General features: G+C 55.4%; 8 protein-coding genes across 8 annotated transcripts; 3 read left to right on the plus strand and 5 right to left on the minus strand.

Annotated features, from left to right (window-relative positions):
* Positions 1-1,477: 1,477 nt before the first annotated feature.
* On the plus strand, positions 1,478-4,048 carry BZA05DRAFT_416609 (uncharacterized protein; the record flags this gene model as incomplete). The annotated part of the gene is made up of 3 exons (XM_051485407.1): positions 1,478-1,999; positions 2,147-3,155; positions 3,198-4,048. 3 exons carry the CDS (start codon positions 1,478-1,480, stop codon positions 4,046-4,048), a joined length of 2,382 nt encoding a protein of 793 aa, XP_051342212.1.
* A 1,319-nt stretch (positions 4,049-5,367) lies between these two features.
* On the minus strand, positions 5,368-6,807 carry BZA05DRAFT_471965 (AKAP7 2'5' RNA ligase-like domain-containing protein; the record flags this gene model as incomplete). Its single annotated transcript, XM_051487986.1, has 1 exon — positions 5,368-6,807. Exon 1 carries the CDS (start codon positions 6,646-6,648, stop codon positions 5,368-5,370), a length of 1,281 nt encoding a protein of 426 aa, XP_051342213.1. The 5' UTR covers positions 6,649-6,807.
* Positions 6,808-6,912: 105 nt separating this feature from the next.
* Positions 6,913-7,648, plus strand: BZA05DRAFT_390283 (uncharacterized protein). The gene has a single exon (XM_051482881.1). The coding sequence runs from the start codon at positions 6,963-6,965 to the stop codon at positions 7,641-7,643; it is 681 nt and encodes a 226-aa protein (XP_051342214.1). The 5' UTR covers positions 6,913-6,962; the 3' UTR covers positions 7,644-7,648.
* Positions 7,649-8,078: 430 nt separating this feature from the next.
* On the minus strand, positions 8,079-9,504 carry BZA05DRAFT_223320 (Stc1 domain-containing protein). The gene is made up of 4 exons (XM_051479743.1): positions 9,219-9,504; positions 9,049-9,158; positions 8,728-8,984; positions 8,079-8,661 (listed from the first exon to the last, which is right to left on the minus strand). The coding sequence occupies exons 1-4, from the start codon at positions 9,293-9,295 to the stop codon at positions 8,137-8,139; spliced, it is 969 nt and encodes a 322-aa protein (XP_051342215.1). The 5' UTR covers positions 9,296-9,504; the 3' UTR covers positions 8,079-8,136.
* A 673-nt stretch (positions 9,505-10,177) lies between these two features.
* Positions 10,178-12,741, minus strand: BZA05DRAFT_349583 (peptidase family M49-domain-containing protein). Its single transcript, XM_051481254.1, has 3 exons — positions 12,560-12,741; positions 10,976-12,502; positions 10,178-10,922 (listed from the first exon to the last, which is right to left on the minus strand). The coding sequence occupies exons 1-3, from the start codon at positions 12,576-12,578 to the stop codon at positions 10,435-10,437; spliced, it is 2,034 nt and encodes a 677-aa protein (XP_051342216.1). The 5' UTR covers positions 12,579-12,741; the 3' UTR covers positions 10,178-10,434.
* A 252-nt stretch (positions 12,742-12,993) lies between these two features.
* On the minus strand, positions 12,994-13,857 carry BZA05DRAFT_369715 (S-adenosyl-L-methionine-dependent methyltransferase; the record flags this gene model as incomplete). Its single annotated transcript, XM_051481631.1, has 3 exons — positions 13,374-13,857; positions 13,129-13,326; positions 12,994-13,095 (listed from the first exon to the last, which is right to left on the minus strand). Exons 1-3 carry the CDS (start codon positions 13,836-13,838, stop codon positions 12,994-12,996), a joined length of 765 nt encoding a protein of 254 aa, XP_051342217.1. The 5' UTR covers positions 13,839-13,857.
* A 954-nt stretch (positions 13,858-14,811) lies between these two features.
* Positions 14,812-15,271, minus strand: BZA05DRAFT_390288 (uncharacterized protein). The gene has a single exon (XM_051482882.1). It carries the CDS (start codon positions 15,186-15,188, stop codon positions 14,823-14,825), a length of 366 nt encoding a protein of 121 aa, XP_051342218.1. The 5' UTR covers positions 15,189-15,271; the 3' UTR covers positions 14,812-14,822.
* A 92-nt stretch (positions 15,272-15,363) lies between these two features.
* On the plus strand, positions 15,364-17,011 carry BZA05DRAFT_369721 (putative diphthamide synthesis protein-domain-containing protein). The gene is made up of 2 exons (XM_051481632.1): positions 15,364-15,648; positions 15,708-17,011. The coding sequence occupies exons 1-2, from the start codon at positions 15,462-15,464 to the stop codon at positions 16,877-16,879; spliced, it is 1,359 nt and encodes a 452-aa protein (XP_051342219.1). The 5' UTR covers positions 15,364-15,461; the 3' UTR covers positions 16,880-17,011.
* Positions 17,012-27,184: the final 10,173 nt, after the last annotated feature.

Here is a 27,184-nt window from a genome sequence, read left to right on the forward strand (position 1 = left end):
TGGGTTAACGGTTTCCAATAGATACGAGGCGAATATTACACTTTACTCTATGTAAGTAACTTAGCACGGCGCTCGCCGCCGCTTCTACTGCTTGTGCTGCTGCTTGTGCTGCTGCTATTATTGCCTATTTCTACGGCATGCAAGATTTCGTGCAAATAGAGTAGGAGGGTAGGAGGGTAGGAGGGTAGGTGGGAGGGTAAGTTGTAGGTGGGAGGGTAAGATGTAGGTGCTTGAGTATCTAGCGAGTGGAGTCGGAATCCGGAGCGGAAGGAGGGTGCGATCGAAGTGAAGGGAGGGGGATGGGGACTTGGAAGGGTGCGAAGGGTGCGAAGGGTGGGAGTCGCAAAGTCGAACCGATCTGATCTGAGATGGTTTGGGTTGGTGAGTGTGATCACACGCTCCGCCTCTGTCCCTCCCTCGTCTCATCTGCTCGGTCTGACCCGCTGTCGGAACAGGGAAGTGCGAAGGCGAGAGAGAGAGAGAGAGAGAGGGGGGGGAGGGAGAGAGAAAGGACACTCATGCCCGTATTCATCACCTACCGTAGAACTAACTCTCCCCATACATCCTGCGGAAAACCTACTCTATCTAGCCTCACTGCTGCGCATACCATCGTGATACGCCTTCCGGGCCGTCTATGAGGTATGTACTCTAACTCCACATGTCATACTATCTGCGCTCCAGCCGCTCCCACCACTCCAACCTCTCTCAACTCACGTCGTCGCGACAAGCATCATCTATCATCTGTAGATACTGACTGGAAGCTTTAGGATAGCTCTCTTGTAGCTTTTGAGCTGCTGAGCTGCCCGGCCACTCTCACCGCCTAAACCCTGCATTCCCTCCCTCCCCCCAAATCCACACTAGCCATCATCGTCCTCCTCCTCCCTCCACACACCACCCGCGGCCACCCACCCTCCGCCCACCCCCCCTCCCACCGCCCATTCTCTCTCACCAACCAACTAACCAACCCACTACCCTCTTCTCTTCACACAGCTTTCTCTCTCTCCTCCTCCCCCCCGAGAGAGAACAGTAGATTGTCCGAGTGTCACACCCCCGACCGAACTCTCATCTTCCCCCCTCACTCTTTCACTCTCCCCCTCCCCCATTCTCGCCGGGGCCGCGTCTGTGGCCACGCCATCCCCTTCCTCGGCTCTCTGTTGGGTTGTTTCAAAAACTGATGCCAGATACGCCGGAATCGCGTCGTGACGTCTCTACTGCATCCCCCACCATCGCCTCCCGGCAAAACCCCTCATCGACCCCAACAATTGCCGCTACTACTGCCCATACTACTCCCACTACCACCTTCGCTTCGGCCACTGCCACTGCCATTCCCGCTGCAGTTGCTTCTCGTTGTCCGAGACAACCACTGCCACAACACAAACATAAACAACAACAACATCCACAACAACACCAACAGCCACAACGTCAACAACCACAACAACACCACCACGACCATTCGGGCGCGTCGTCACCGCTGCAGATGGCTCCTCCCGCCCATTCTCCCGCACAGGCGCAATTTCATCGCTTTCGCTTGAACGAGTTCCAACGCGCCGGCACTCCGCCGTCGGGCAGTCCCGCCGGGCAGTGCTCTCGCTTTCGCGTCTCCGATTTTATCCCTTATCCCTCGGCTTCGGCCCCGGGCGGCAGCGCGGACGGGCAACAGCAACCTCAGCAACAACATCAGCTTACGCAACAACACCACCAACAACAGCAACAGCATCACCAGCAACAGCAGCAGTCACACATTAACGGTGTTGCACAATCACCACAGCAACAACAGCAACAGGGCACGGGAACAAATATATCCGCGTCGCCGCGGATACAACCGAGACAACAGCAGCAGCCTCCCGGTGCCGGCGGCGGCAGCGGTGGGAGTTATTCGGTGTTGCATATGGACATCGACGCAGCACCACCGGCACAGCAGACCAGCACTATGGTCGCAAGTCTCAGTGGGAGAGGGATACTACAGAAGGTTCCGGTGAGGCCACCATCCGCAGCAAATGTATGCAATTTACTCCCTATTTCATAATCATTCCGATCTCACCACCATTCACACCCCACCCACAACGGCACGAAGAAGATGGGGGGAAAAAAAGAGAAGAAAAAAAACTTGGACCGGAACTGATCTGATTGGTGGTGGTGTTTACAGCTCCAATCGCCTATGAACGGTCAACAGCCACGTCCGATCGTCCCCGCACCGACGCCCATGTCGGCTGTACCGCCTCCGGTCGTCAAATTCGACCCATCACAGTACCCCGAAGATGTTCGGTGGGAGCTCGCGCGCGTCGTCGCTAACATTCAAACGAACCCTGCTGGTTTCGCCGGCCTAGTGGTGAACGCACTTCTAACCGCTCCCTCGTTTCAAGACAACAGCCTCCTACGGCATATCGGTGCTCTTTACCCCCAGCTGCCTCCGCCGGCGACGACACAACCAGAAGTCGATCCGGAGAAGCCGGTAAAGCGAAAGCGTGGAAGGCCGCCCACCAAGAATAAACCGCCGCCAACGCCCACGCCGACGCCAACTGCTACCGCCGCCGCACAACCAGGGGGCTCGCAGAACTCTATGTCCGCTCCATTGATTACGGTGATACCCTCTCGCAAGGACAAGGATACGATGCAGACGTGCACTCGGTGCCTTAAGGCCTTCAACCCCGCCTGGCGACCCACACCTGCGTCCGATCCGTCATCCGAAGCGACATGTGCCGTGCGACATCCCTACCCCGACTTTGCTTCGGGGCTTGTGGTCAGCCTGCCGGCGCGCAAGCGAAACAACTACAAGACCACCTGGCGATGGCGATGCTGTGGCCGTGAGATCCAGAGCGCTAGTGACGAGCTGCTCATGTGGCCCAGAAAGGAAGACGACAAAACGGGCGGTTGGTGCTTCGTGGGAAAGCATACGACCGAGGTTGGGGTTCGGGAAAAGTTTGGGCTCAAGCCTGGCAAGGGAAAGACGATCGATGAGGTGGCCGACATTTCGGACACCGCCGAGGTCATGCGGAAGAAGGCGAAGCTCGAAGATGGTAATGGCGCCACTGTTGCTGCTGCCGCCGTAAATGGGAACGCTATGGCTGCACCTGCGACCTCGAGTCCCACGATGACTAGGACACGTACTATCGAGCAAACGCAGCTCCAACAGCATGTCCAGCAATGGCCGCAGGGTGCGTTTGCGCACAACCCACAACCCCCTCAACAAGTGCCAGCGCCACCGCCGGAACCGTCCCCGGTGCAGTCCGAGCCGACACCACCCGAGGAACCGGTCAAGCGTAAGCGTGGCCGACCCAAGGGCTCGAAATCGAAGAACAAGCTCGCTGGACTGGGTCTCACGCCGACTGCTGGAACGTCGTCGAGCGCTACGGCACAGACGTCGCCAGGTTCTCAGCTTCTCGCGGAAGCCTCGCAGAAGCAACATACCAGCGATATGCACGGTGGCGCGGCGGGTAACAACCACCTCTGGTCACTCTACGGCGACCATAACATGCCCGACCTTGCCGACGGCGATGCTGAGCACGAGGAGGACGATGTCCAGCACGTGGATGCGATGGGAATGAGCCAGGCGGAGCTGGGGATGCTGGTCCACGCGACAGCAGCAATGGGCGGTCAAAGCACGAACATGACGCCGCAGACATCGACCGAGTCGGCGACCCCCGTAAAGAGGGGAAGAGGACGGCCGAAGGGAGTCAAGAATGGTGCTGGAAAGGCTGCGCTCGAGAAGAGGCGTCTAGAAGAGGAGGCGGCTCGGCAACAGCAGCAGCAACAACAACAGCAGCAACAGCAACAGCAGCAACAACAGCAACAGCAGCAACAACAGCAACAACAGCAGCAACAGCAGCAACAACAACACCAGCAGCAGCAACACCAACGCCAGCAGCAGCAACACCAACAACACCAGCAGCAGCAACACCACCAGCAGCAGCAACACCATCAGCACCAACAGCAACAGCAGCACCGCCAGGAGGATAACGATCTTCAGTCAGATCCTGTGGTTGTTCCTGCCGGCGCCGGAGGAGGGTGGTTTCCGGGCGACGATCCACCGTGGACTGGGATTTTGTAAGGCACGAGGATGGGGTGGCGTGAAGGAGGCTAGGATATTCGGATTCGATCGAGGAGTGCTACATCGTGTTGCCAGTTGTGTGGAGTATCTGCTCATTCTTTTCCCCTTCGATTTCGTGTTTTTTTTTTGCATCACTAGTTTTTCTTTCGTCTGTCTACTCTATGGGGGCTATCAACCGGCGTTACTGTGTGTTCTTGGTTTCGGTTTCTATCTCTTTGCTCTCGGGTCCGCTCTATCACCGTTTGTGGATTATGTTTTTCGTTTTCGCGCTGCACTGTTTGTTTTGTCGCGGGCTATGGCTATGGCTGTATATTCTGCAACCCGTTGTGTCGATATTGATATTATCTTGTCATGTTTTGCAAAAGCGGGGTTTCCATATCATATTGTGTGTTTCGCTAAGCCTATGGTCAGGCAGGTTAGGGGAATGGATATTGTTATTCAGGAGGTCATACAACGAGAATTCGGGAGAGCTTTTATTCGATGATGCTATGGCTGCATGAGATGGTGCAGGCTGTGTGACTTGAGACGGAATATCCCGTCCACGAGGGTGTCACGTGATGCGGCTAATAGTGAAGGCGCTAGTCAAGAGGTACAAGGTTTTCTTCTTGAAGACTTCTTCTCCCTCTTCTTTCCTCTCCTCACACCCACCACCGTCCACCACATCACCGACCACCACGAAAACAACGACAACGACGACAACGACGAACGACCACCACGGCTATTATCACAGTGTATTCCATAGCAACGAATAGAACAATTATTCCCACCTCTCCCCACGTCCCGTTCCATCCGCCCATCCATCGCCTCCTCCCCGTCCCTCCCCCTCTCATCCCCCCACCTCCCCCCTTTGCCAAACCGTGATTCAATTCAACACCGCGCTACTTAAGTTGTCCTTCCCCCGCCCGCACCTTTCGAGGCTACGGCGGGACTTTCATCCAATGGAAGGTTGATTAGTCAATGCGCGCACAGCGATGGTTTCTCCATGCACCCTCCCCCTCTATACTTGGTGTTTCCCCGCCGTTATGGTTGTGGGATCGCTTTCTGGTGGGGGAGGGTAGGGGAACGGCGGTCGTCCTCCTGTATTTGGTCTACTCCGGGAGGTTCTTACCTTCTGACCCTGGAATGTGCGGCTGGCGCGGATTGGCAAGGCAAGGCTCGGTTGAAAGATCGGGGCTAAGTCGCGCGGTTTTGCGTCGGTGCCACATGGGGTGTGGAGTGGATATGGGAGGGGGCCGGATATACCTGTGTTTTATGTAGTTGTATGTAGTGTTGGGCTGGAGTGGCCTGAAGGAGTGAATACGAAGTTTTGGATATTCAATTCAATTCACACGTCTCATCTCCATCTCCATCTCCATCTCCGCACCTCCTCCCCCTCCCTTTTCCTCGGCAGTGAGCATTCTAGCGCAAACCTCAATATACCTCTTCACCTTGTCCCCCTCCCCCTCATTGCCCCCCTCCCGCTCTCCACCATCCACCTGATCAATCACCCTCGCCCCCATTTCACAAACCGCCACCCTCCCCAAGCTCGCCTCTCCAAAAGTCGCATGCTTAAACTCGTCCAGCACACTTGAAAAATCCACCTTCCCCTTCCCCTCCCCCTTCCCCTCCTCCTGCAGCTTCTCCACCTGCTTCTCCTGCAGCTTCTCCGCCTGCTCCTCCCGCAGCTTTCCCACCTGCTTCTCCCGCAACCTCCCCGCCAGCTTCTCCGCCCGCTTCTGCCCCCTCCCCCTCCTTGAGCCACCACTGCCGCCGGGGATGTACCGCGTATTAACCAGCGTAACATGCAGCTTCAGCGGGCGCTCGGCGTCCTCGAACTGCACGCCGGCGTCTAAGAGGTGCTGGCGGAGTGAGGTGGCGAAGGCGTGGAGGTCGTGCTGGCTGTCTGCGGCGGGGGAGGAGAGGGTGGGGACCGTGGGGACGGGGATGGTGTAGAGTACCCCACTCCCGCTGCCGCTGGGGGACATGGTGTGTAGTCCGCGGAGGGTTACGGTCATAGGTGATGCTGGGAGTGGGAGTGGGAGGTTAGCGAGCACGGCTGTAACATCACGCAGCGTGCTGGACGTGCTGGACGTGCTGGGCGTGCTGGAGGTGCGGGAGGTGAGTGAGAGCACGCCCAGGGTTATGTGCAGCCGTTCTGGGGGGATGAGTGCCGCACTTAGGTGCGGGTAGGTGGTCAGGAGGGTTGTGTAGAGTGCTGCGAGGGCGGGGGGTACCGGTAGTGGGGGGGAGGACGCGGTGAAGGGTGGCTGCAAGGGGAGGGAGAGGAAGTGTGTTAAGGGGGGCTTTTTCGGTTTCGGTTTCGGCGAGGGGCCGGTGGTATGCTCGCCGCCGCTGGTGACATTCTCGGCAGCTTCGGGGCCTGTTCGTGGCTTGCGGTTGCGGTTGCGGGTCCTCTGCGGTTTGCGGCGAGATGGGTCGGCGGGCTCGGCTGTGGGCTCAGCTGTGGGTTCAGCTGTGGGCTCCGAGGATACCGGTGTAGGCTCAGTTGTAGGCTCAGTTGTAGGCTCAGTTGTAGATTCAGTTGCCGGATGTAGTAGAACTCCTCCTCCGCCTGCGGTGCTACTGTCACTGCCACTGCTGAAGACGATCTCGGCCGACATTGATGCAGTTTGAATTCCGATGGTGAGGTTGGTTATGTAGTGTAGTGAGTGGTGTGACGTTGAGACTCGAGAAACTGTAGAAATGTAGCTCCCTGGTCAGTGATGTCGAAGCCGTTTCCACCACGACTAGCGCCGGGATCCGCACGCAACAGCTCACTATGCCGCTTATGTGCAAGGTATGCACACACTGACGACTTTATCCCGACCCCACGCAACCAAACATTTTCCCCACCATCAACCACAGCACACTCCACACAATGTCCAGGCTCCCCCGCCTCCTCCCACGGCTCCCCCGCCTCCTCCCACGGCTCCCCATGCGCCTCCCGGGTCTCCCGCAGCGCCGAAGCTACGCCAGCAACCGCCTCGCGAAGCCGACGAAGTTCACGCCGCCGTCGCACCCCTCGCGGCGCCCTCTCAAAGACCCTGTGCACTACCCGGGGCCCCCCTTACCCACCTCCGCCACCCCCAAGTTCTACCCCGAGACCCTGCCACCACCCAACACGCTCTCGCACCGCCTGCTGACCTCACGGCGGCTGCACTTCTACCTCTCGCTCGGCATCCTGTCCCTCCTCGCCGGCAGCGTGACACTCAGCAATTTCGTGCGCACGTCGCCGCACGCGCGCGAGATCGAGTGGAGCTGGAGTGCGCCCGGCCAGGGCGTGCGGCAGCTGGTGGGGGCGTGGAGGACGAGTGTCGATGAGGAGACGAGGAGGGTTAGTGAGAAGAGGCGTAGGGCCCTGGAGGATGTAGAGAAGAGAGGCGAGTATAGGAAACATCATGGGCTTGAGGAGACGGGTGATCAGGGCGGGTTTGGAGGGTTTGGGTTGAAGAAGAAGGCCGCGACGCCGGAATTGGCTGAGTTGGAGGGGTTGGAGGGGGCAGGGGGACAGGGAAAGGAGCAGTGGGTTGAGGAAGAGCTTGCTAAGTTGGAGAGGGAGGCTGTGGGCGTGGTATTGCCGGTTAGGGAGGAGAAGAAGAAGGGTGGGTGGTGGTAGCGGGGGCGGGTCGAAGGGATGGTGGGGTGGGTGGAAGGGTGGGATGATTGTCACTGCCGTTGCTACTGCTGTACAATACGAGCTTCAAAGCGTTGGAGCGATACAAGTTTCGTCTATTCCACTGTCGTAAACAAGACGCAGCAGAGGAAACCCTTCTCCAAACCATCACAAACAAGACGCAACAGGAAAACCTTCTTCAACCATCGCAAACAAGACGCAGCAGAAGAAACCCTTCTCCAGCGTATCACAAACAAGACGCAACAGGAAAGCCTTCTCCCAACCATTACAAACAAGACGCAGCATGAAACCATTCTCCGAGCTATCGCATTCGCTCAGGCCATCTTCTCGACAAATCTACTACCCCAACCTCCCATGTAGAAGAGAAGTGCCAGAAAGATGAAAGACAAGGTAAGAAAACGTGCAAGCCGAAAAGAAAAGGCCGAAAAGAAAAAGCCGAAAAGAAATAGACGAGGGAGAACGAGACAGCAATCCCTTAGTCCCAATCCTCGTCTTCGGCGTCCGAGATGGTAGCCGGCTTCTTGTTCTTCCTCGCGGAGTTCCTCTTGTTGGCATCACGACGGTTGGTGAGATCGCGCGCGTAGTTATCCCACTCGTCCGACTCCTGTACAGCGACGGTCTTAGGGACCCTGTTCCAACCGCCCCTGGTCGCTGCAGGCTGCTGACCCTGGGTGCGGACCACCGTTCCAGCGGGCTGCTGACCGGAGGTGCGGACCATAGCTCCTGCAGGCTGCTGGGTTGGGGCGCGAGCCAAAGGTCCTGGGGTGTAGGAGGGGTGGGTGTACTCCGGAAGGGCGTACTCCCTCTTCTGGGGGTAGTTGCCAGCAGCGGTGACAGGCTGCCAACCCTCGTCAGCAGCAGGATCAGCAGAAACCATGCTGGAGGTATCGCCGAAGCTGGTGACAGCCGAGTTCTCATCGTTGAACATCCCGGCGTTGGCGGCGGCGGAGCGGCGGACAAGCGGCTTCTTCTCGGTGGGCTTTGCGCCGTCAAAGTCGCTCTGAATTCGACCCCGACATTAGTGACCACGGAAACCTCGAGCAAGAGAATGGGTGGGTAGCCAAACCAGTTCGCGCTCACTGTCATCCTGGTCGGTGTCGTCGTCGCCGTCAGAAAACTCGTCGCCGGACCCAGCACCAAGGCCGCGCTGAACACACTTCATGCAGCGGGCGGCGTCGGGGTTCTTGCGTTGGTTCTTGGCGAAGTGCGTGAGTCCCTTGGTTTTCTCACAATTGCAGCAGGTGAGCTCGGTCACTTGCTGGGGAGTGCAGGTCTTGCAGGTGGTTTTAGGATCGGTGAGGGTACGGCCGGCCGGAGCGTAGACTAGAACAAAAATACAAATATTAATTCTACCATCCATCCAACGAAGAGAGGTCTATGAGCTTACCGTTACAGATGGTGTCGGCGAACCTCTGGATCTGGCGATTGGCGTACTGAGACTTCGGCTTCTTTTTCTTGCAGACGTAGCAGGTGATCTCGTTGGGCACACCTCCGCCGCTGAGAGAACGTGAGCGAACCCGCCCTTATCGCATTGACCACGGGGAGGAAATGACTGACCTGTTACCAACATTGACACCCTTCTGGCGTTGGTTGACCAAGTTGCGGCCGACCGGGGGAAGATACGAGGGCGGCATTATCTTGAAGTTGATGGTGTAGAATTGTTTAAAGGGTAGAGAGAGGTTCAGTCTGGGTGGAGTAGTAAAGAAGGTAGTGGAGGGAGAGAAGGAGGTTGTCGCGGGTATTGAGGTTGTCGCGGTTGTCGTGGGTTGTGGAGGGAGAATAGAAGGTGAGCACGTCAGAAGCCAAGCCCTTGTTGTTCAAAGGAACCGAGCACGTTTTCCCCGCAACCGCCTTCGACGGTCCGCTCCATCGGTACCTCGCCGCACTAATGCACGGCGGGGATGTGAGACAAAGAAACCCAAGTTTAGAATGGTCATCATACTTATGCATTTAATTTATGCACAACTGCAGCGGTTTTGGGTAGGGCTTGACCCGTCCCTCACCCCCGTAGCTAACTGCCGGCGATCGGTCGCTGGTGAACCGATTCAATCAACACCCAGTGACCACACTGCACAGCCCAAGATACCTATTACATCATACCAGGCCTCAATGCATGATGTTTAAATTCCATGTCTAGTACGGTACATACCGGTACTGCCGGTACACGGCTAATTGACCACGATCATTCCCGCTCACTCTGTGACTAGCCCCGGCGACAGATCACGATCATTCAAGCTCGCTCTGTGAGTAACCTCGGCGACACACGATATTCAGTTTCTCACAATGTTGGACCTTCGCCATAGTCTAGATAGGCTGTATGCGAAATAAACTGAAGATCTCTCTCCCTCTCTCCCTCCCTCTCTCTCTCTTCCTCCCTCTCCCTCCCTCTCCCTCTCTCCCTCTGTCTCTCCCCCCTCTCTCTCCCTCTCCCCCCCTCTCTCTCTTGATGTTGGTTAGGCAGCGGGGCCACATCATGCAAGCTGGTAGTGGGATCTCCACCCCTCCCGGCCTGAGTGGGCAGGAAAGGAGTGCGACGGTTCGCCATAGTCTAGATGGGCTGCACGCGAAACAAACTGAAGATCTCTCTCTCTCACGATGTTGGACGGAAGTGTGTCGGTTAATGATCCATTGCAGCAATTAGAAAGGGAAATCGATATCACTATTCCGCTTGCTCCATCTCTACTAGTAGTTTAGAGCATCCCTCGTTGATACGCAGATTCCTACGAGCCATCTTACACATTCCTCGTTGATATGCAGATTCCTATGCGCCATTTTACACTTCCCTCTCCGCAAAGCTCTTGATCAGCCCCTCCAGGGAGGCCTCATACTCGACTAACTTCACCTCTCCATTCACCAGTTTCGTATTCGCCTGCACAAACTGCTTCCGCGGCAACTTCTTTCTCATCACGACCTCCCTGTACTTGGCCATATGCTCGTTCACGGTGCACATCTCGGCGTACAATTTCTCTCCTGCGGCAAAGTCGGCAGTGCTCTTGAAGACGTGCAGCTTCTGGAGGTATTTGCCGATGGCGGGAATGCCGTGGCTGCGGATCTTGGTGCGGTCCAGAGCTATAACCAGGTCGTTGTGATCGGCGGCGGAAGACTCGAGGGTTACGAAGTTGTCGCCAGCCTGGAGCATGGTCTGAAGGATCGAGTAGCGCGCTTGCATGTGCCCTTGACCCCACTTCTTGTATTCGGGATCCCAGAATTCGAGGGCGAGGAGACCGGCGCGCGCCATTTGGAGGTATTCGATGTACAGGACTGTGTGGGTTAGCCCGCGACTCATGCAGCATGGTGGGAGGGAGTGTAAGTACCATCGTCGGCCTTCTTCTCACTATCATCCGTGAACCCGAATATCTTCAACAAATCTTTTTCACCACCAAGGTACATCGCCACACACTCAGCTCTACACTCCTCGTAACTCGCCGCAATACTACCAAACACGCCACCCCACGTCTCACCTACTCCGTACCACGTCTTCACCTTCTCCCCAGTGACGGGACTGACGGGAGGGTTGTCGATATCGAAGTTGTATTTCCCCTTCTCGACCTCCTGCAAGAGTTTTCCGGTACCATGCCCGAGAAGCTCGTGGACGCCGACCTGCACTTCGAAAGCGGAGCCCTTGAGACCCTCGAAGAGAGCGAGGTCACTGTCCTTGACGAAGGTTACCTTCTCGTTCGGCGCTTTGGCGGAGAGAATATTTCCCAGTGAGACGTTCTTGAATCCGTGGTTCTGGCGGATATCGTCGTAGTTCGGAATATTGATTCCCGCCGGAATGCCGCTCGTACAGAAGCTTAGAACCTCCAAACTCGTGAAATCCGGCTTCAGGAACGTATCCTTCTCGAACTCATCTGCCCATGGCAGTCTCGGAATGAATTCCGAGGCCCTGGCCACCAGCTCTCCAAACTTTTTTGTCTGTTCCTGATTAACCATCGCCACGAACCCCTCCCACTCGGCGCGGATCCCATGTGGATCCCGGTAGCTCTCGATGAATCCCAGATCCGACTCCACCTTCGGGCCCTTATCCTGCACCCACAGCTTCTGCGACTCCTTGTGTGCGTTGATGGAGCCAGTCTTGAAAGACTCGGAATACTTCTTGAACATATCCCTCTGCGTATCATTGAGCGCCGCCTCCGCCGCTGCATCACACTCCGCCACGATCTTCGCCATCACATCTTTGTGGTCACCGAACACCACTTCCACCTCACCCACCATCTCCCTCCCCTCATCCGCACTCGCCACGAGCAGTTCGAATTTTTCCTTTCCATCCACCGCCGTCTTCCTGAGCCTCGTGTTCTCCGGCGAGAACTTTCCACTCGTCTCGGCATGAACCTTCGCAATGTCCTCCTTCGTGATCCCGGGCGAGCCTGGATAATACTGCGACACATGACCATCCTGGGGGTAACCCAGCAGTGTCTTCGCCGCAGGCGCAAAGCTATAAATGCCCTCCGCACACATTTCGAACAGCCCCTTCAGCTGATCGTTGTACGCCATGAGCTCCTCCAACTTCTCCTTCGGGACACGCGGGACAAACTTCTGGTCGCCGAACGACTTGTAGTTCCCGCAGTTGCCGAGGAACTGTGCCGCGTACTCGATCCAGTACTGTACCGCCTCCGTGTCCGACGAGAGCTTCAACCAGTCCCCCGAAACGGCTTTGTACGCGGCAAGGATCAGGTCGTATATCGCCTCGGATTCGGGCGAGATCTGTCGTAGCACTATCCGTGTGCCTAGGAAGGAGGCCCGCGAGATGTGGTGCGCGTACAGTTTCTCCGTCGCCGTGAGCGCGTTGAAGTGCGGCGCAATCTCGAGGAGGCAGATCGTCGGTGGGGAGTCGGCGAGGACTGGGAAGTAGGTTGGTCAGTACGTCACGCAGGCACGCGGGAAGGGATGCGGATTACGGTTGCTGGGAGTTGCCATGGTGATGCGGATGCGGTTGATGGTGGAATTGATGATGGTGCTGAGCTTGGGTTTGATGATCGACGGGATGAACGAGGCGGGAAGGGATGGAAGATATCTGTCAGATTGCGGGGTAGCTAAGTGAGTACTGTAGGTTCATGCCAAGGTTCAAGCTGCAGGAGCTGGAGCTTTGAATGCATAAAGCCCCACATATATAGTTAACCATGGCATTCAGCAGCATTTGGGATCCTGCCAAAGAGTCGGAAAGTAATATGGAACTAGAACTAGCGTGAACCACGAAACAGATGCCAATTCGATAGATATTTTTATTCACGAACACATACAAAGTCTGAGCATGCAATTAATCAATCGATCTGAGAAGTTAGAACCATCCATATAGAGCAAATATCATCCCCAGCCATAAACCCACCCCATCCTACGCCTTAACCAACCAGCCCCAAGAACTCGGAATTGTACACCATCTTGACTCTCCCTTGATCTTCTCCAGCTGCACCTCTTTCCACCCCTCCAGCTCCCCCTCCCCAGTGAATCCCATGAAAACAGGATCAACCAGCAGTTTATCCGTCGGCCGTGAGAGCTCACATCCAGCGAACGGAATATGCCACACGAAGTCGTAAAACCACTGCAGCCATGCCGTCGTGGAATCGTGGGAGCGTATGTGCTCGAAGATCCGCAGCTCCCCGCCGCGCTTAAGACGGCGGTGGAGAGCTGGGAGGTGGATGGAGGGATCGGGAATGCTGCAAAGGACCTATGGAAGTCAGCCACTGCTGGAAGATCCAGAGGAGAGATGCACACCTGAATGGAAACGAGACAATCCACGCCCTCCTTCGGCACGCCCTCCTTCGCCAGCTCCTGGGCATCCTCAATTCCACAAGCCACCACTTTACACCTCCCCTCCCAGCCATATTTCACCACCGCCTCCTTCAGCTCCGTATGCATTGCCCTGTTCGGCTCGACCAGATACAAACTATCCACCTTGTCTTTATCATACCACTGCAGAGTATTTCCCAATCCCGGGCCGATCTCTATAACCACTCCATGTGCGCCAGCAATGATCCGCCGCTTTTCTTCGGAGAAGTCCACTGGAAGCGAGGCCCAGATCCGAGAGAAGAACGTGTCGGTGAATGGCGCGGGGCCGGTGAGCGTGTGGTAGATTGTGGAGGGTAGGTATGCGAGGCTGTAGAGAAGGTATTGCGCGGGCAAGAGGTATTCGCCTGCCCGGGTGGTGGGCGGTAGGACGGTTAGACCGTGAGATGCCATTGTGGTTCGGAGAGCGTTGGTGAATAGGTCTTCCGAGAAAGTGGCGGCGACGTTTTTATTACCCATCGGATTCTCTGCCGCGGGGGATTGAATCTGCCCGAGCCATTGGCCGCTCCGTGCGCGGACTCGATTCCAATTCTGTAAATAGGAGTAAATCCTCCAGTAATGCATTTGCAATGTGCATCTTCAACTGATCCCCATTCATCGCTGGAATGGGCTACCTAACTTTCCCAGCAATACGGTGTTTGCCTTCACAGCTATTCACACCATCAAACTCGGTCTTTAAATCTCAATGTTAGCCACGTGCATTGCAGAATAACCCCCGATATATTGCCGTGATCTAGATAGGTCACATGCAATTGAGTAACGCGTGAGTTATTCCGACCCGTTACAAATTGCCCATCCTTCCATATTACAAATTAAGCTCATCGGCTGCATAAGAGATCTAGGAACCAACTTACCAAGCGATGGAAACGCTTTGGAATGCATGATGTGTCTCGAGATTAAGCTAACGACATCGACCATGAGATGGCATCGGAACATATCTGGATACAGATGTTTGGATGAACTCCCGACCCTGCACAATGTGAGTTTTGCACTGAGGGCGTGTGGCTGTATCGTGTCGTCATGAGTGCCGGCTAACTTAGAAGCTACCATTTCAATTATCGTCCGCCTAGATACATAACTACTCCGAACCGAAGCACCAGCAAACTCTCTAATTGATTAGACAACACTCAAGTAGAATAGGGGCCCGTAGTGGTGATGTGAGGTGACATGTTCTCTAAGTGATTCTAAACGCAAGGGGAATCAACGCCTAGAGCGGTAGATTTCTCAAAGCTGGCTGTGTCCGGACACAGCCAGACAAATATCTTCATACAAGACTCCTCTCAGCTCTCCACAAAAAATGTAGTCATACAATCAGGTACCAACACCCCTCTCCCTCTCTCTCTCCCTTCCTACCTGCCCATCTCCCTATCTCCCCAGCTAGAAATCCGTAGCCCGTCCATTATACGTCCACTCCCCATGCCTCAGCGGATCATTTTTCGGCCCGCCGACTTCGCCGGTGACCGGATTCTTGTCTCCCTCGAACTCTGGCTTCGCGCCCCGTCGCAAATCCTTATGCAGCTCGCTCTCGCTGATATCCACCTCATCGGCCTTGACTGTGTGTGAGGTCTGGAATGCTCCCGTCGACTCCTTCTGAAGCCGCTCGTATTCTTCTTGCTCTGCTGCTGGCAGGCGTGGTGGCGAGGGGCGGTCGCGGAGGTTGAACACGGCGGACGTGCGGGCGGTGGTGGACAGGGGGCGCGCAAGACGCGGGAGGACGCGAGGTGTAATGAAGTGGCGTGGCATCGTGTGCTGTTTCTGTTGTGTTGTGTTGTGTAGACCGTTTCGTGGGTTCGTTCGTTGGTTGGTTCGTTCTTGAGAAAGTTGCGAGATGGCGATCAATCCCCGGGCACTCCCGGCATTATTTATATCACGCTCCCCCAGCACCCATGATTCAGCGTGTTCGGCCCGAACATGGTGGCGGCAAATCCCGTTGCGTAAGCGCAGAACCTAGAACTTTGCCCCACCATCTTCATCCCGCCTACACCCCCGCCACGCATCCTCGAGATTCACCACGAAATGCCTGCGGATACAGAACCCACAGATATTGCTCCCGACGCTGCGCCGGCGACAACGAGACAGCCGCGAAAGCGGTTTATCGGGAAGAAAACGGCCGAGACGTTGCGGCAGCAGAAGACGGATGGTGCTGGTGCTGGTGCTGAGGGGGACAGTGGAAGTATCGAGGATGCGAGTAGCAAGCTCCAAGGTGCGCATCACCAGCTTCGAGAGGAGTGGGAGCTTTATGGATTGATATGTAGAGAACAGTGGCCGCCTCACGCCCCCTCCGGGCACCCCGCGCCGTGACGACCATACCCGCCTCGATCCTCGAAGACGCCGACCTGAATGCGGCAATCTCCACTCTCCTCCCCAAAAACTACAACTTTGAAATCCACAAGACGGTGCACGCGATCCGTCGGCACTCCTCGAAACGCGTCGCGCTGCAGATGCCGGAAGGCCTGCTCCTCTTCGCCACAACCATCGCCGACATCCTCGAGACGTTCTGCTCGGGCGTCGAGACCGTGATCATGGGTGACGTGACATACGGCGCGTGCTGCATCGACGACTTCACCGCACGGGCGCTGGAATGCGATCTCCTGGTACACTACGCGCACAGCTGCCTGATCCCGGTGGACGTGACAGCGATCAAGACGCTGTACGTATTCGTCACGATCGGGATCGACCCGGAGCACCTTCTCGCGACGATGGAGCGCAACTTCGTGGCCGGCAAGACACTCGCGCTGGTGGGCACGATCCAATTCAACGCGGCGATCCAGCGGCTCAAGCCGCGGCTCGAGGCTGCCGGCTACAACGTGCACATCCCGCAGATCTTCCCGCTGAGCAAGGGCGAGATTCTGGGATGCACCAGCCCCGTCATCGACACCGCCCAGGTCGACGCGCTGGTCTACGTCGGCGACGGCCGCTTCCACCTCGAGAGCGCCATGATCCAGAATCCGCGCCTGGCCGCCTACCGCTACGATCCGTATTCGCGGAAGTTCACGCGGGAAGGGTACAACCACACAGAGCTGCACACGCTGCGCAGGGACGCCATCGCTGCTGCGCGGAGGGCAAAGAAGTTTGGATTGATCCTGGGCACCCTGGGGAGACAGGGGAACCCGAATACCCTCGATCACCTCGAGAAGCGGCTCAAGGAAATGGGCATCGATTATGTGCTCCTGCTGCTGAGCGAGATCTTCCCCGGGAAGCTGAAAATGTTCGAGGATGTCGAGTGCTGGGTGCAGGTCGCGTGTCCGCGGCTCAGCATCGACTGGGGATATGCGTTTCCGCGGCCGTTGCTGAGCCCGTACGAGGCGACCATCGCGCTGGGACTCAGGGAGGAGAGCTGGGATGAGACAAAGGGGTATAGGATGGACTTTTATGCGAAAGAGGGACTGGGAAGGACAAAGAGGGGAGGTACGCTACCGGGCTTGGAGAGTTGATGTTGCAGACATCGAGTGAGAGGGTGTGAATACACGCGTTTTGCTGGTCACTCGGACTCTCATGGTGAATCGTGCTTGTTTCCAGTAAAGATTCCGCCGCTCTCAACATCCGTAAGTCCATTCATCAATCCATCCATCCATCCATCTATGTACCCACCCACCCAGAAAATAGATAACTCGCACATGCGACATCCGAAAAACAAGTTCTTCTCAGCGCAGCAAATGGTAAAAAAAAAAGAGAAAAAAAAAACGCCCTCGTGATATACGGTACAAAAAATAATACTGAAAAAAATGCCGTGTATTTTGGCCTGATCCGCACAAGAAAAAAAGATACCGCCGAGTCTCAATACGATCTGATTCAAATCATCTCTAAGATGAGTTTCCCATTATCCCAAATGGCCCCCCACGAAAAAAAAATCTCTCACATCAGTCAGTCAGGTCGAAAACCCGAATCACCGCTCGAAAGTCTGGACCCGCGTACCGTCTTATGTGTATCATGAGATTAACCTCGACCGCGACGAAACGTTCGATTCAGCACTTACGAAGCCTTCCAGATGAAGAATCCCTCTTTGCGATCCTGCAACTCGCGCTCGGTATTGGCGCGGACCTCGAAAAAGTTGATGCTCAGGCTATCGTATTTAGCCTGGTAGGTTTTCAAACTCATGGTCTTGCGGTTGCCGCAACCTCCGCCATGATCGATATCCGCCATGAGGCTTTCGATAACCTCCAGTAGGGTCTTCATCTCTGCGCGACGTTTCTCGTCCATCTCCTTCTCCATCACGCAGGCCGAGCAGTGTTCCTGCCTTCCGGCACGGAGTAGCGTCCTGTGGAATCGGTCGCAGACGAACTCGTGCTTGTTGAAGCACGTGCGCTTGAACTTCTCGCTCGTGGTCTTGGAATAGCATACGCCGCAGGTATGCGCCATGGGCTCCCATTTGGGGTGATGCTTCTTGACGGGGGTGGGGAATTTCTTGAAACCCGGGGATGAGTGGTTCTGGTTCGGCGTCGGCGAGGACATTTCCGCATCGTCTCGAAGAAGGGGCTCCAGCTCGTGGGTGTCAGGGCCATTGTGCCAACCGGTTCTACCGCGTCGGCGCTTTCCCGAAGAATTGAGGCTGCTGCCGCCGCCGTTCTTGCTCTTGCTCTTAGCCACAGGCGGTTTACGTTTTCCGAACGTCTTCGCCATCTTGATGTGTTCGAGGTTCGTCGGCTCGTTCGGTCGAGCTGCGGGGTTGTGTGGGGTTTCGGCCGTAGGAGGTGTCAGACCTTGGTCCGTATCCCGTCAAAACGGCAAGCCTCGTGTTGCTACCGGTTGATGATGGTGGTGTATATTGTGGTCTCGTGATCGTCTCGATGTGTTGCTCGATATCTCGTAGTATTGCTCCCTTCTTTCGTCAGTTATGTGTTCTTGCAGTGTTCCGGGGAAAGAATGGGAGCAAACCCAATCCGACCGAAGCGAAATCTTATGCTCAAGCTTTCGTTGTGCTCTGATGGATTGCGAGAGAGACTTTAAAGCCGGCGCACACCTTCTTCTATGACGCGGTCGGAGGGCGACTTTCAATTGTCTGGCCGGGAGGAAGAGAATTGGATCGTGTTGAGTGAGGCGATGGACCGAACGTCTGCTCCTTCCAATTAGCTGCTGCTGCTGCATGGTGGTTGGTTGTGGTTGTATATAGAAAGGAAGAAAAGGCTCGCATGCATGGGAAGCAGCCGTGCATATAACCTGGCGCAGGCTCGGATTTTGGTATGTAGGAGATATGCACCTGCACGTTCGAAGATATGTCGACACCCGCGCGCCGCCGCGATGCTGTGTAGCTTCTTTGCACTCTATTCTCCACGCTGTGTGTAGGGTGTCGATATATGAGTATGTGCTTTGTTGTAGGGGTCTCTGCGATAGGTAATTCGACTGGGTGTGGAGCTGTAGCTTGCGTCAACAATTTGAGGTAGTGAAGTGGGACCAAAATGATGTCGCGATGGTGGATGGCCCAACCCCTTCTTTCCTTCCTTCCTTGCTCCTAGACTCACGACTAATTAGTGAAGTGAAAACTAAGGCAGTTGAGAGAGAAATTTCCAACCAGGTGCATGAGTAGAGTTTGAATGAAGACATCATCGCAGATGTTCTTGGCTGAACTTCTGAGACCATCGAGTGAGAATTTATGACGCAATAGTCTGTTTTTTAAGGTTGAGATGAATGGTCATGGGTGCTGAGTAGTACAGTGTCGAGAGTGAAGTCAGTAAGAAAAGAGGGATCTCGAAACGATGAATGTTTTTGTACCTCTGGGGAACCCTTCAACGAAAGCCACCGTAATCTTCCTTCATTAAACACACCCCGGAACACCTCCTTGAATAGTTAGTATTATGCACTAGGTAGTACTTCCCTTGAAGAATCTCGGACACCCGCTATGGAGATAACTCGTGAATTGTCACCTGCAGAAGACTATGGTCTTCCAAGGATGGTGATATGCACTCGGAGCTGGAAACCGACGCCGTCTGCACAGCGGCCTCGTACAGTACGTATGTGCGTGAATGAAGCGAGAACTGCAGAAAGACGCAGTCTTAGACACGACCAAATGTGAACAACCCGCGCAGCGGTAAACTTTCGTTGCGAACTTCCGCTGCGAACTTTATCGTTTCCAAGCTCCCAGTTCTTCTTCGCATTGCATATCGATGCTGACTGTTGAGACTCCTGCACTTGGACCGATGCGATGAGTCTAGTGATGGATTGGTAAGAACTACAAGAGAGTCCGCTCCTTCGCTACTCGTCTCCTCCCACAATCCCAAGCAGATCCTCAACGGTCGACTTCCCATCTGGGCAATCCCCTCCGCAATGCTGGCTGTAACCCCTCACAATGCTGACTGTCCGGTTATGTAGGTTGCAGCGACCGTACTCGGGGATGTACCGTATACACTTGTTCACGGCGGTATCACTCGAAACCCATGCGCTCGACACCACGCTGTCACTCAGGCCGCACGTGCAGGCGGCGTTAGGTATCGCCCACAAGCTTTTTCACGTGCATGGGATCACTATCACGATCACAACAATCCCTCTCCGGCCCCCACGACACTTCGTCACATACTCACGTCTTCTGCCGTCTGCATGCGCGATGCCGCCTCCCTTGCCCTTGCCCCGCACTTCCGTTCCATTCGAGACGATAAGCGTCCGCCGTTTTCTGGCATACCGCACCGGCAAGCCTTATGTGGCAGCTGTCAGTGGATATACCCATGCAGCCGACTGCGAATCTGTGATGCGATGCGACACTTCTCTCCGGCACGATCACGGGTCAACACTCGCGGGAAGCTACATACATACATGGCCGGCCCGAACTCCATGTTAGCTAGGGAGATATATGAAGGTGTGCCGCAATATAGGTAGTAGGTAAGTACTCTATCTACCTATGTACAGCTGTGGTCGAACTGAGAGAATCTTCTGGTCCCATACCATAACTATTTTCCTATGACCTGGATGGATGGATGGTTCTGGAAGTTGTGCGTACACACATATGAAGGTCCTGTACCGGAAAACTTACCCCGCACGGCCCAGGCCATGTTCCGGGGCGGAAGTCATTCAATCCTGCCGAGAGTTAGCAAAAGGGCGGCGGATACAAGTTCCTGCTTGCTGGTTACCGGTACATAAGTTCAGCTGTGGATGGAGGTACTAAGGAAGCCGAGGAATCCGAAGCACGGAACTACCTACTGCGATGGAAGGCGAAGGAAGTCACAGACACAACGAAACCTGCGGACGATAGTTAAGGAAGGAACGGATGATGTCAGTTGCGGATTCCCGCGTCGTGGTATCTACCTGCATAACTACATCATAGATAATCTCAATTCCAAACGCGAGAACTCACCTATCGACCGAACGGAAATACAAGCACATTTCCTCTACGGTGCATGCACATGCCGTTAGGTTTGTGGAGAAGGAAGGAAGGAAGGGGTGAAGGCAAATGTCAAAGTCAAGGTCAAACGTGCTGCACAAGCAAGGGAACGTCGTCGGTCCCTGATCATCAGTTCCTAGTTCCAAGTTCCTGCGTCCCGGTAACTGGTATGTATGATGAGTATCATACTACTCAATTCAAAACGGGTGATCCGGAATTACTGGGGACTGAGCGATCATCGAACGATGGTAGATGAAGCGGGCTAGCCTGCTCCGCCCCCTCCCCTCCCTTCCCTCCGCCCATCATTGCAAGTTGTAACCTGAAAGCTGATATGTATCGGTGGCGCCGCACAGACCGTGAGCCATAGCCCAAGCCCAAACCCGAGCCCGAAACCAAGGAGCCGGCCCCTCGGGCATGTCAGACTGACGGACTCAAACGTTGTGGCAACGAAAGTCTCCTTTTTTGCACGCCACTACTGCCCACTGCCTGCTTTCCGTACCTATGATTATAACTAACGTTGAGACAATAAAAATAAAAAGGAAAAAGGGAAAAGGAAAAGGAAAAGGAACATGACTTGTTTGGTAAGTGAAGGGGAAATTGTGATCGGCCCGCACTCATACCCGCACGCTGTGGATCCACTCGAAACATGGCAGATAGAATGGGATGGGATGGGATGATCCGTGCGTCCGTCCGTGTAGAGTACGACTGTGTGTGTGTGTGTGTGTGTGTGTGTGTGTGTGTGTGTGTGTGTGTGTGTGTGTGTGTGTGTGTGTGTGAGCGCGGGATGTTAACAGGTTAGTTATCGGAGGGCGATGTTGATTCGATGTTTGGTGTGAGGATTCTGGGGGTTTGGTTGGCCGGTGGGCTTCGGGCGAGCTTGGAGTCTAGCTAGCGCCTTTGGTCTTGTTTCAACAGACGGACCGCTACACAAGTTGTCAACAACGTCGCCGGTGGGTGTCTTGGGTTCGAGCCCGCCGGCTGTGGAGGAAAACTCTGGCCCGCCCTGGCGCCCGCCATCACATACCGGTACACTTCGCAAGGACAGCCCGGCCGAAAGTGCCAGCTCGGCCGAAAGTGCCAGCCCGGCCGACCACCGATTACGGGCCGACTGGGCAGCCGGTCTTCTCGGTAGAAAACCCGAACACGCACCGCGGCGGCGTCCCACATGCCTCGCGCCGCGAAGACCACACGGCACGCGCCACTCGGCACTCTGCGCCAAGCCGCTCTCGCATTGACCTGAGGACTCAGCCCCAGTGCCCCACTCACTCACTATCTATGGATCGATAGATACGCGAGCTGCAGGCTACGTAGGCAGGAATGTATATGTAAATATGAGTAAACCCGCCTCTCCAGAGTCCAGAGGGGGGGGGGGGGGGGTTCATCTTCATTTCCATCTCCATGCTCGTCCGTCGTCGTCGTCGCCGCACTCCTTCCGCTGGACTACTAGGTAGGTAAGTACGGTACTTCCTCATGCTCGCTGTCTGCCTCCGAGCGAGCAAGTCAACCAGTCCACAGTCCACCAGTTCGCAGGCGGAGGATCCGCTTCTTTTTGCCGTTCGGATGAGTGTGGCTTAGGCATCACCAAAGCCATCTATAGAGTAGCTGGAGAAGCCTGAAGGAATGTTGAGGAGCGGGCCAACGAGGTTACGAGGATTCGAGGAAGGCGGTGCGCCACTGCACTGCGCCTTATATGTACCTACTCTGGTATGTAGCTGGAGCCTGGGAGCCTGGGAGGCGACTCGGTTCGTGGCCCGGTTCATCGGTCATCACTGGAACGGTGGGCACCTGCGAATGGGGGGGGGGATAGGTTCAAATACGTCTGGATTCTGGGTGTCGGCCATACTCTACTCTACTGTAGCGATGCCCGTTCCGAATCTGTCTTATCGGATCACTCGCTGTACTGTGCAGCCGATCTGGGAGCCGTATTGTCGGGCTTACATCCGGCTTGTAAGTTGTTTCCATGACCCCGGCGTTGCTGACTGTACTCCACCTACGGTGCTCCAGTCTCCCATGTCCTGTGGGAGAAGGTTCGAACTTCGTGTAAAGTACTCTATTATCCTTTCTATGTTCCGCTACACACGGATGTTTACGCGGCTGAATTCGATTCGATTCGATTCGGTGTTTATGATGGATTCGTACGTAGCATCTGGTGATGCTTCGAACAGCCTACAGGTCTGAGGTCGTCGTCTTGACTCTTGACGGATTTGCAATATGAGCCTTGAGCCTTGAAGGTGCGTAGAGTGGACGAGATCACGAACAGTTCAACCGTATATATTTACTCTCCTCTCCCAAGACCAAAATCTGAGGTACTATACTTTGATAGAGTGACTATATGAGCCGCCGTTGCGAACTTGCGCTAGGTATCTACACCACCAAGGTAGGTAGGTAGGGGGGCGCAGCACGCAGCACGCAGCATGTCAAATCTCAAATCTCCCTCCCCCCTCCCCCATTCGGGTATTTCCCCATCTCCCATCTCCCAGCTTTCCAGCTTCCAAGAAGAAGAAGATGACTATTTTCCGACCCCCCCACCACCAAGCACCATCCATCTACCATCCATCCAGAGCCCACCGTAGAGTACGGTAGGTAGAGTAGAGTAGAGTAGAGTATTTGCCGTGAAACGCTCGGGTCGTGTCCACCACCAGTGTCGACCACCACCACCCTCTTCGGCAATTCGTGCCACAGCACTTACTTCTTCCTTGGTATCTACTCCTCTACATACCGTATCTAGATGTGCTACCCAAGTGGGTGAAGCCTTTGTTTACTTGTTTGTTTTGTTTTGTTTCTGTTTTTACTTTTTGTTCTTTTGTTTACAACACGTCTGAAAGAGAGAGAGAGACTGAGAGAGCTCGGGAAGGTGACGCGTGTGCACACTCGAAACTCCTGCCTGCCTGCTTGAATGCTTGCTTGCCCAGTGCTTGCCGGCCTGCCTGCAGTGATCGGCCGTTACGATGTGTGGATGTGTGGAGTACTTACCCTATGTATCGATGTAGGTAGCATTCTCAGCGTTAACCCCCGTCCCTCCCGCGGTCGGCGGGCGCGGTGGCAAGTTATCTAGAATACATGGTGTAGATACATGGTGTAGATACATGGTGTACTCTAGATACATGGAGTGGAGTACCTAGAGGCTAGAGAAGAGTAGAAGAGAAGTGGACCAGCCTCCCTCCGCGCCCGGAGCTGAGCTGTGCTGAGCTGAGCTGAGATGGAGCATTGGAGCATTGGAGGATGATCAACCACCGGTCTGGTCCCGAGTATGTAACTGGTATTTATGCCTAGCGTTTGTTGGATTCTCTAGAGGACTATCACAGCCAGCCAGCCATCAGTGCATCCAGTGCATCGCTCACTCGAGCACGAGTGCTATCTATTGGCAGAGCAAGTATCTACCGTATGCGCTGCGCGAAGGTCCAACGTCGGCTGCATCGATGCATCCACCATCCACCCCTCCATCCACCCGTCCATCCATCGGAAGCAAGCAAGCGGTGTGCTGTGGGTGGTGGTGGGCATGGAGAGTCGGCGAGCAACCAACCGAGGAGCACTGATTCGTTTGAACTTTGGGCTGCTGCCGGAGATGCTTGCTGGGGGAATGGGCTTGGCATGTTGGCGACCTACGCAGCTACGCTTAACTTTATGTATGCGCATGCTATGTAGAGCATGTGTGTATGTGTGCTGACCGTGGGCTGACTCGTCATATTCATGCAGCAGCAGAGCGGTTTGTATGTATGTGGGGATGTAGGTATGTGTGTAGTCCTCAGGGTGTTTGGAGGCTGGTGGGTGTAGTATAAGAGGGGGGAAGAGTAGGAGGAATAGGAGGAGGGTGAGGAGGATGAATAGGAGGAGGAGGGTGTATTGAGTCAGCGAGGGATTAGTAAGAATTTGGCTGATGAGTGCTTTGGAATCCTAAGGAAGAGGCGGCTCGCAGGCTCGAAGGATTTCATGCGCATGAAGAATTATAATAGAGTGCTATGTATGTGCCGCCCTGAAGGTTCGCAAGGTTCGCAGAAGGTGCGCGGGAACGATTCGGGCATGTTTTCCGCCCTCCAGGCCCGCCACCGCGCAGAGAGAGGCCTGGCCCCGCAAGCAAGCTCTCTTCGGCCATGGGACCACCTTGCCATGGTATTTCGATATCGCCACCCACCAGCCCACTCACACACCCGTTGAGCTCCCTCCGAGCTCTCCAGCTTGAGCTTTCGGAGCTTCCTTCGACTGCATGCCAGACACGTGCGTGAGATCGGATTATCTGGTGTCGTAAGTCTTCATGGAGGACCCTTTCTTTCTTTCCCCCTCACCATCGAATTCAAGTTCTGGTTGAGCTCCATGGATAACCCTTCCAAACGTTTGGAATCCGCCGCGCCAATCCCAGTCGCGGGTCACAAACGTTTTACAGACCGCGCGCACCCACCCCTCCCTCCCTCCCTCCCTCCGCAATCCTCAGCGCTTCAGCAGGACTTCAGACTTCCTCTGCGGGCGTGTATGCGGCCAGTCATAGAATACCGCACGGCATATCGGCCAATCATAGGATCCCGTACAGCAGCGTATCGACTCCTCTTTTTTCTTTTCTTTTTCCTTCATCTTCTTCGGGTTCTTAGGTAGAGTACATAACCATGTGCTTTCCTACTTACCTCCCCAGGTGATCAAGGTCTGAGGGGAGAGTGGGTTGCGACCCTTTTTTTTTCTGTCGGGAAGTGCTAACTAGCTCGAGTAGGGGGAAACAGGCTAGGACCGAAGTTGCAGTTGTCTCCTTTTGGTCTTTTAGCGGTTGGTTCCGAGTCGCTTTCACCGACGCGATGCATGCGACTGTCTGTGGGCTTGCATCTCAACGTTAGATAACTCCTTAGAGTTGGTGGTGGTTGTGGAGGAGAGGACTCGTGAGGCACTGGGGCATGCAGAGTTATGTACGGAATGGACTCTGCGAGTCCCCCCCATCGCGACTCGCGAGCAAGCCGCAACATCCGATGATGATGAGCAGCATCGCAGCTTGTTGCTCCACCTGCTCTGCTGTGCTGTGCCTCTTGGGTATTCTTCTGCGCCTTCTTCCTCTCCTTCCGTGCTTCTTCTTCGTGTGTTGTGATTGAAGGACCAGTGCGCCGGCCGGCATTAACTAATTGGCTGGCTAGGGGGGGGGATGATGGAGACAATCTAACACGGCCCGAAAAAGGAAACCTGGGCGAACCACGTGAAGGGATGGAGGCGCCACAGCGAGCATCAGATACTCTAGAGTACTTCGCCGGCCGATGAGTGGAGGAAGTGAAGGAGAGGATATACTCTAGTAGAGTACCTAGGCGATGGAGATAGAGGGGCCAACTATGCAGAATATAGTAGAGTGGAGTAGATATCTCGAGGCCGCACATTCGACTGGAGGGATGAGGTCTTGGGACCATCTCTCTCCCCACCCACCCGCCAGGCCCCTCGCCCCTCCCTCTCCCCTCGCCCCTCCTTCGTCCCCCCCTCCCCCACCCACCCACCTACCGCTGACCTCACAGTGCGGCCATCTCGCTCTGCAAGTCTGCAAGCCAGCGGTGTAGGTGTCTGTCCGCAGATTTGTCGCTCTGCACGCTACCGGGCAGTACGGTAGCACTTGGATCTGTCCGCAGACTTGTCGCTCTGTAGTTGGCACTTGTATGTAGACATCTGTCCGCAGACTTCACCTTTGAAGTTGCTCGAGCCTCTCGATTCGGCCTCCCCCTCCTCCTCTCTCCTCCTCTCCTCTCATATCCTCTCCGCTCATCTTCTCCCCTCTCCTCTCCAATCCTTTCCCTCATCGTGCCCGCCGCCCTTCGGTGCTGCCTTTCCCATACTTCGAGCCAATGATGAAGAACACTCGACAGAAGCCGGCTGGCTGGACATGGAGGTACATACCATACTTACCGGACTTGTGGAGGTTTGGTACTTTGAAAAAGCAAAAGGCAGGCATCCTGTCGCTTTCCTGACAGGGGTAGCACAAGTCCAGTCCATGTCGACGGTCAGTTCGCTCGTTCGCTCGTTCACTGGTTCGGTCGCTCGCTCGCTCGCTCGCCAACCACCTGAGCCCGCTCCGCTCCGCTCCCTTGCCGGCTCGTGTCCCTCGAGTGGGCTCTCCTCCTTGGCCTATGATGAGTGGGGTGTGACTTGTGGCTCTGTTCGAGACAAAAAAAAGTCCTTGCCGCCGCCGCCCGCCCTGCTGCACTGCCCAACTGTGATGCCGTGATGCTGCTGTGATGAATGCTACCCAACAGCTTGGCCACTGCTCCATCACCGTACCCAGAAGTGTGCCCGACGAATTCTTCGGCTTCTGCTTCTTCTTCTCCTTGGAGCCGATACAGCCACCACAGCGGGCGGCGATCGACACCAACATCCAACGGGATCCTCGAAAACACTCTGCCCCCCCTCTCCCCTCCCCCCCCTCTTCCCCCATCCAGCCGTCTCTGCCCCTTCACTTCATCCCGCACTTGTAGAA

This window comes from Tricharina praecox (genome assembly GCF_024521635.1).
Source record: "Tricharina praecox strain CBS 144465 chromosome Unknown BZA05scaffold_5, whole genome shotgun sequence".
In the NCBI taxonomy this organism is placed as follows: domain Eukaryota; kingdom Fungi; phylum Ascomycota; class Pezizomycetes; order Pezizales; family Pyronemataceae; genus Tricharina; species Tricharina praecox.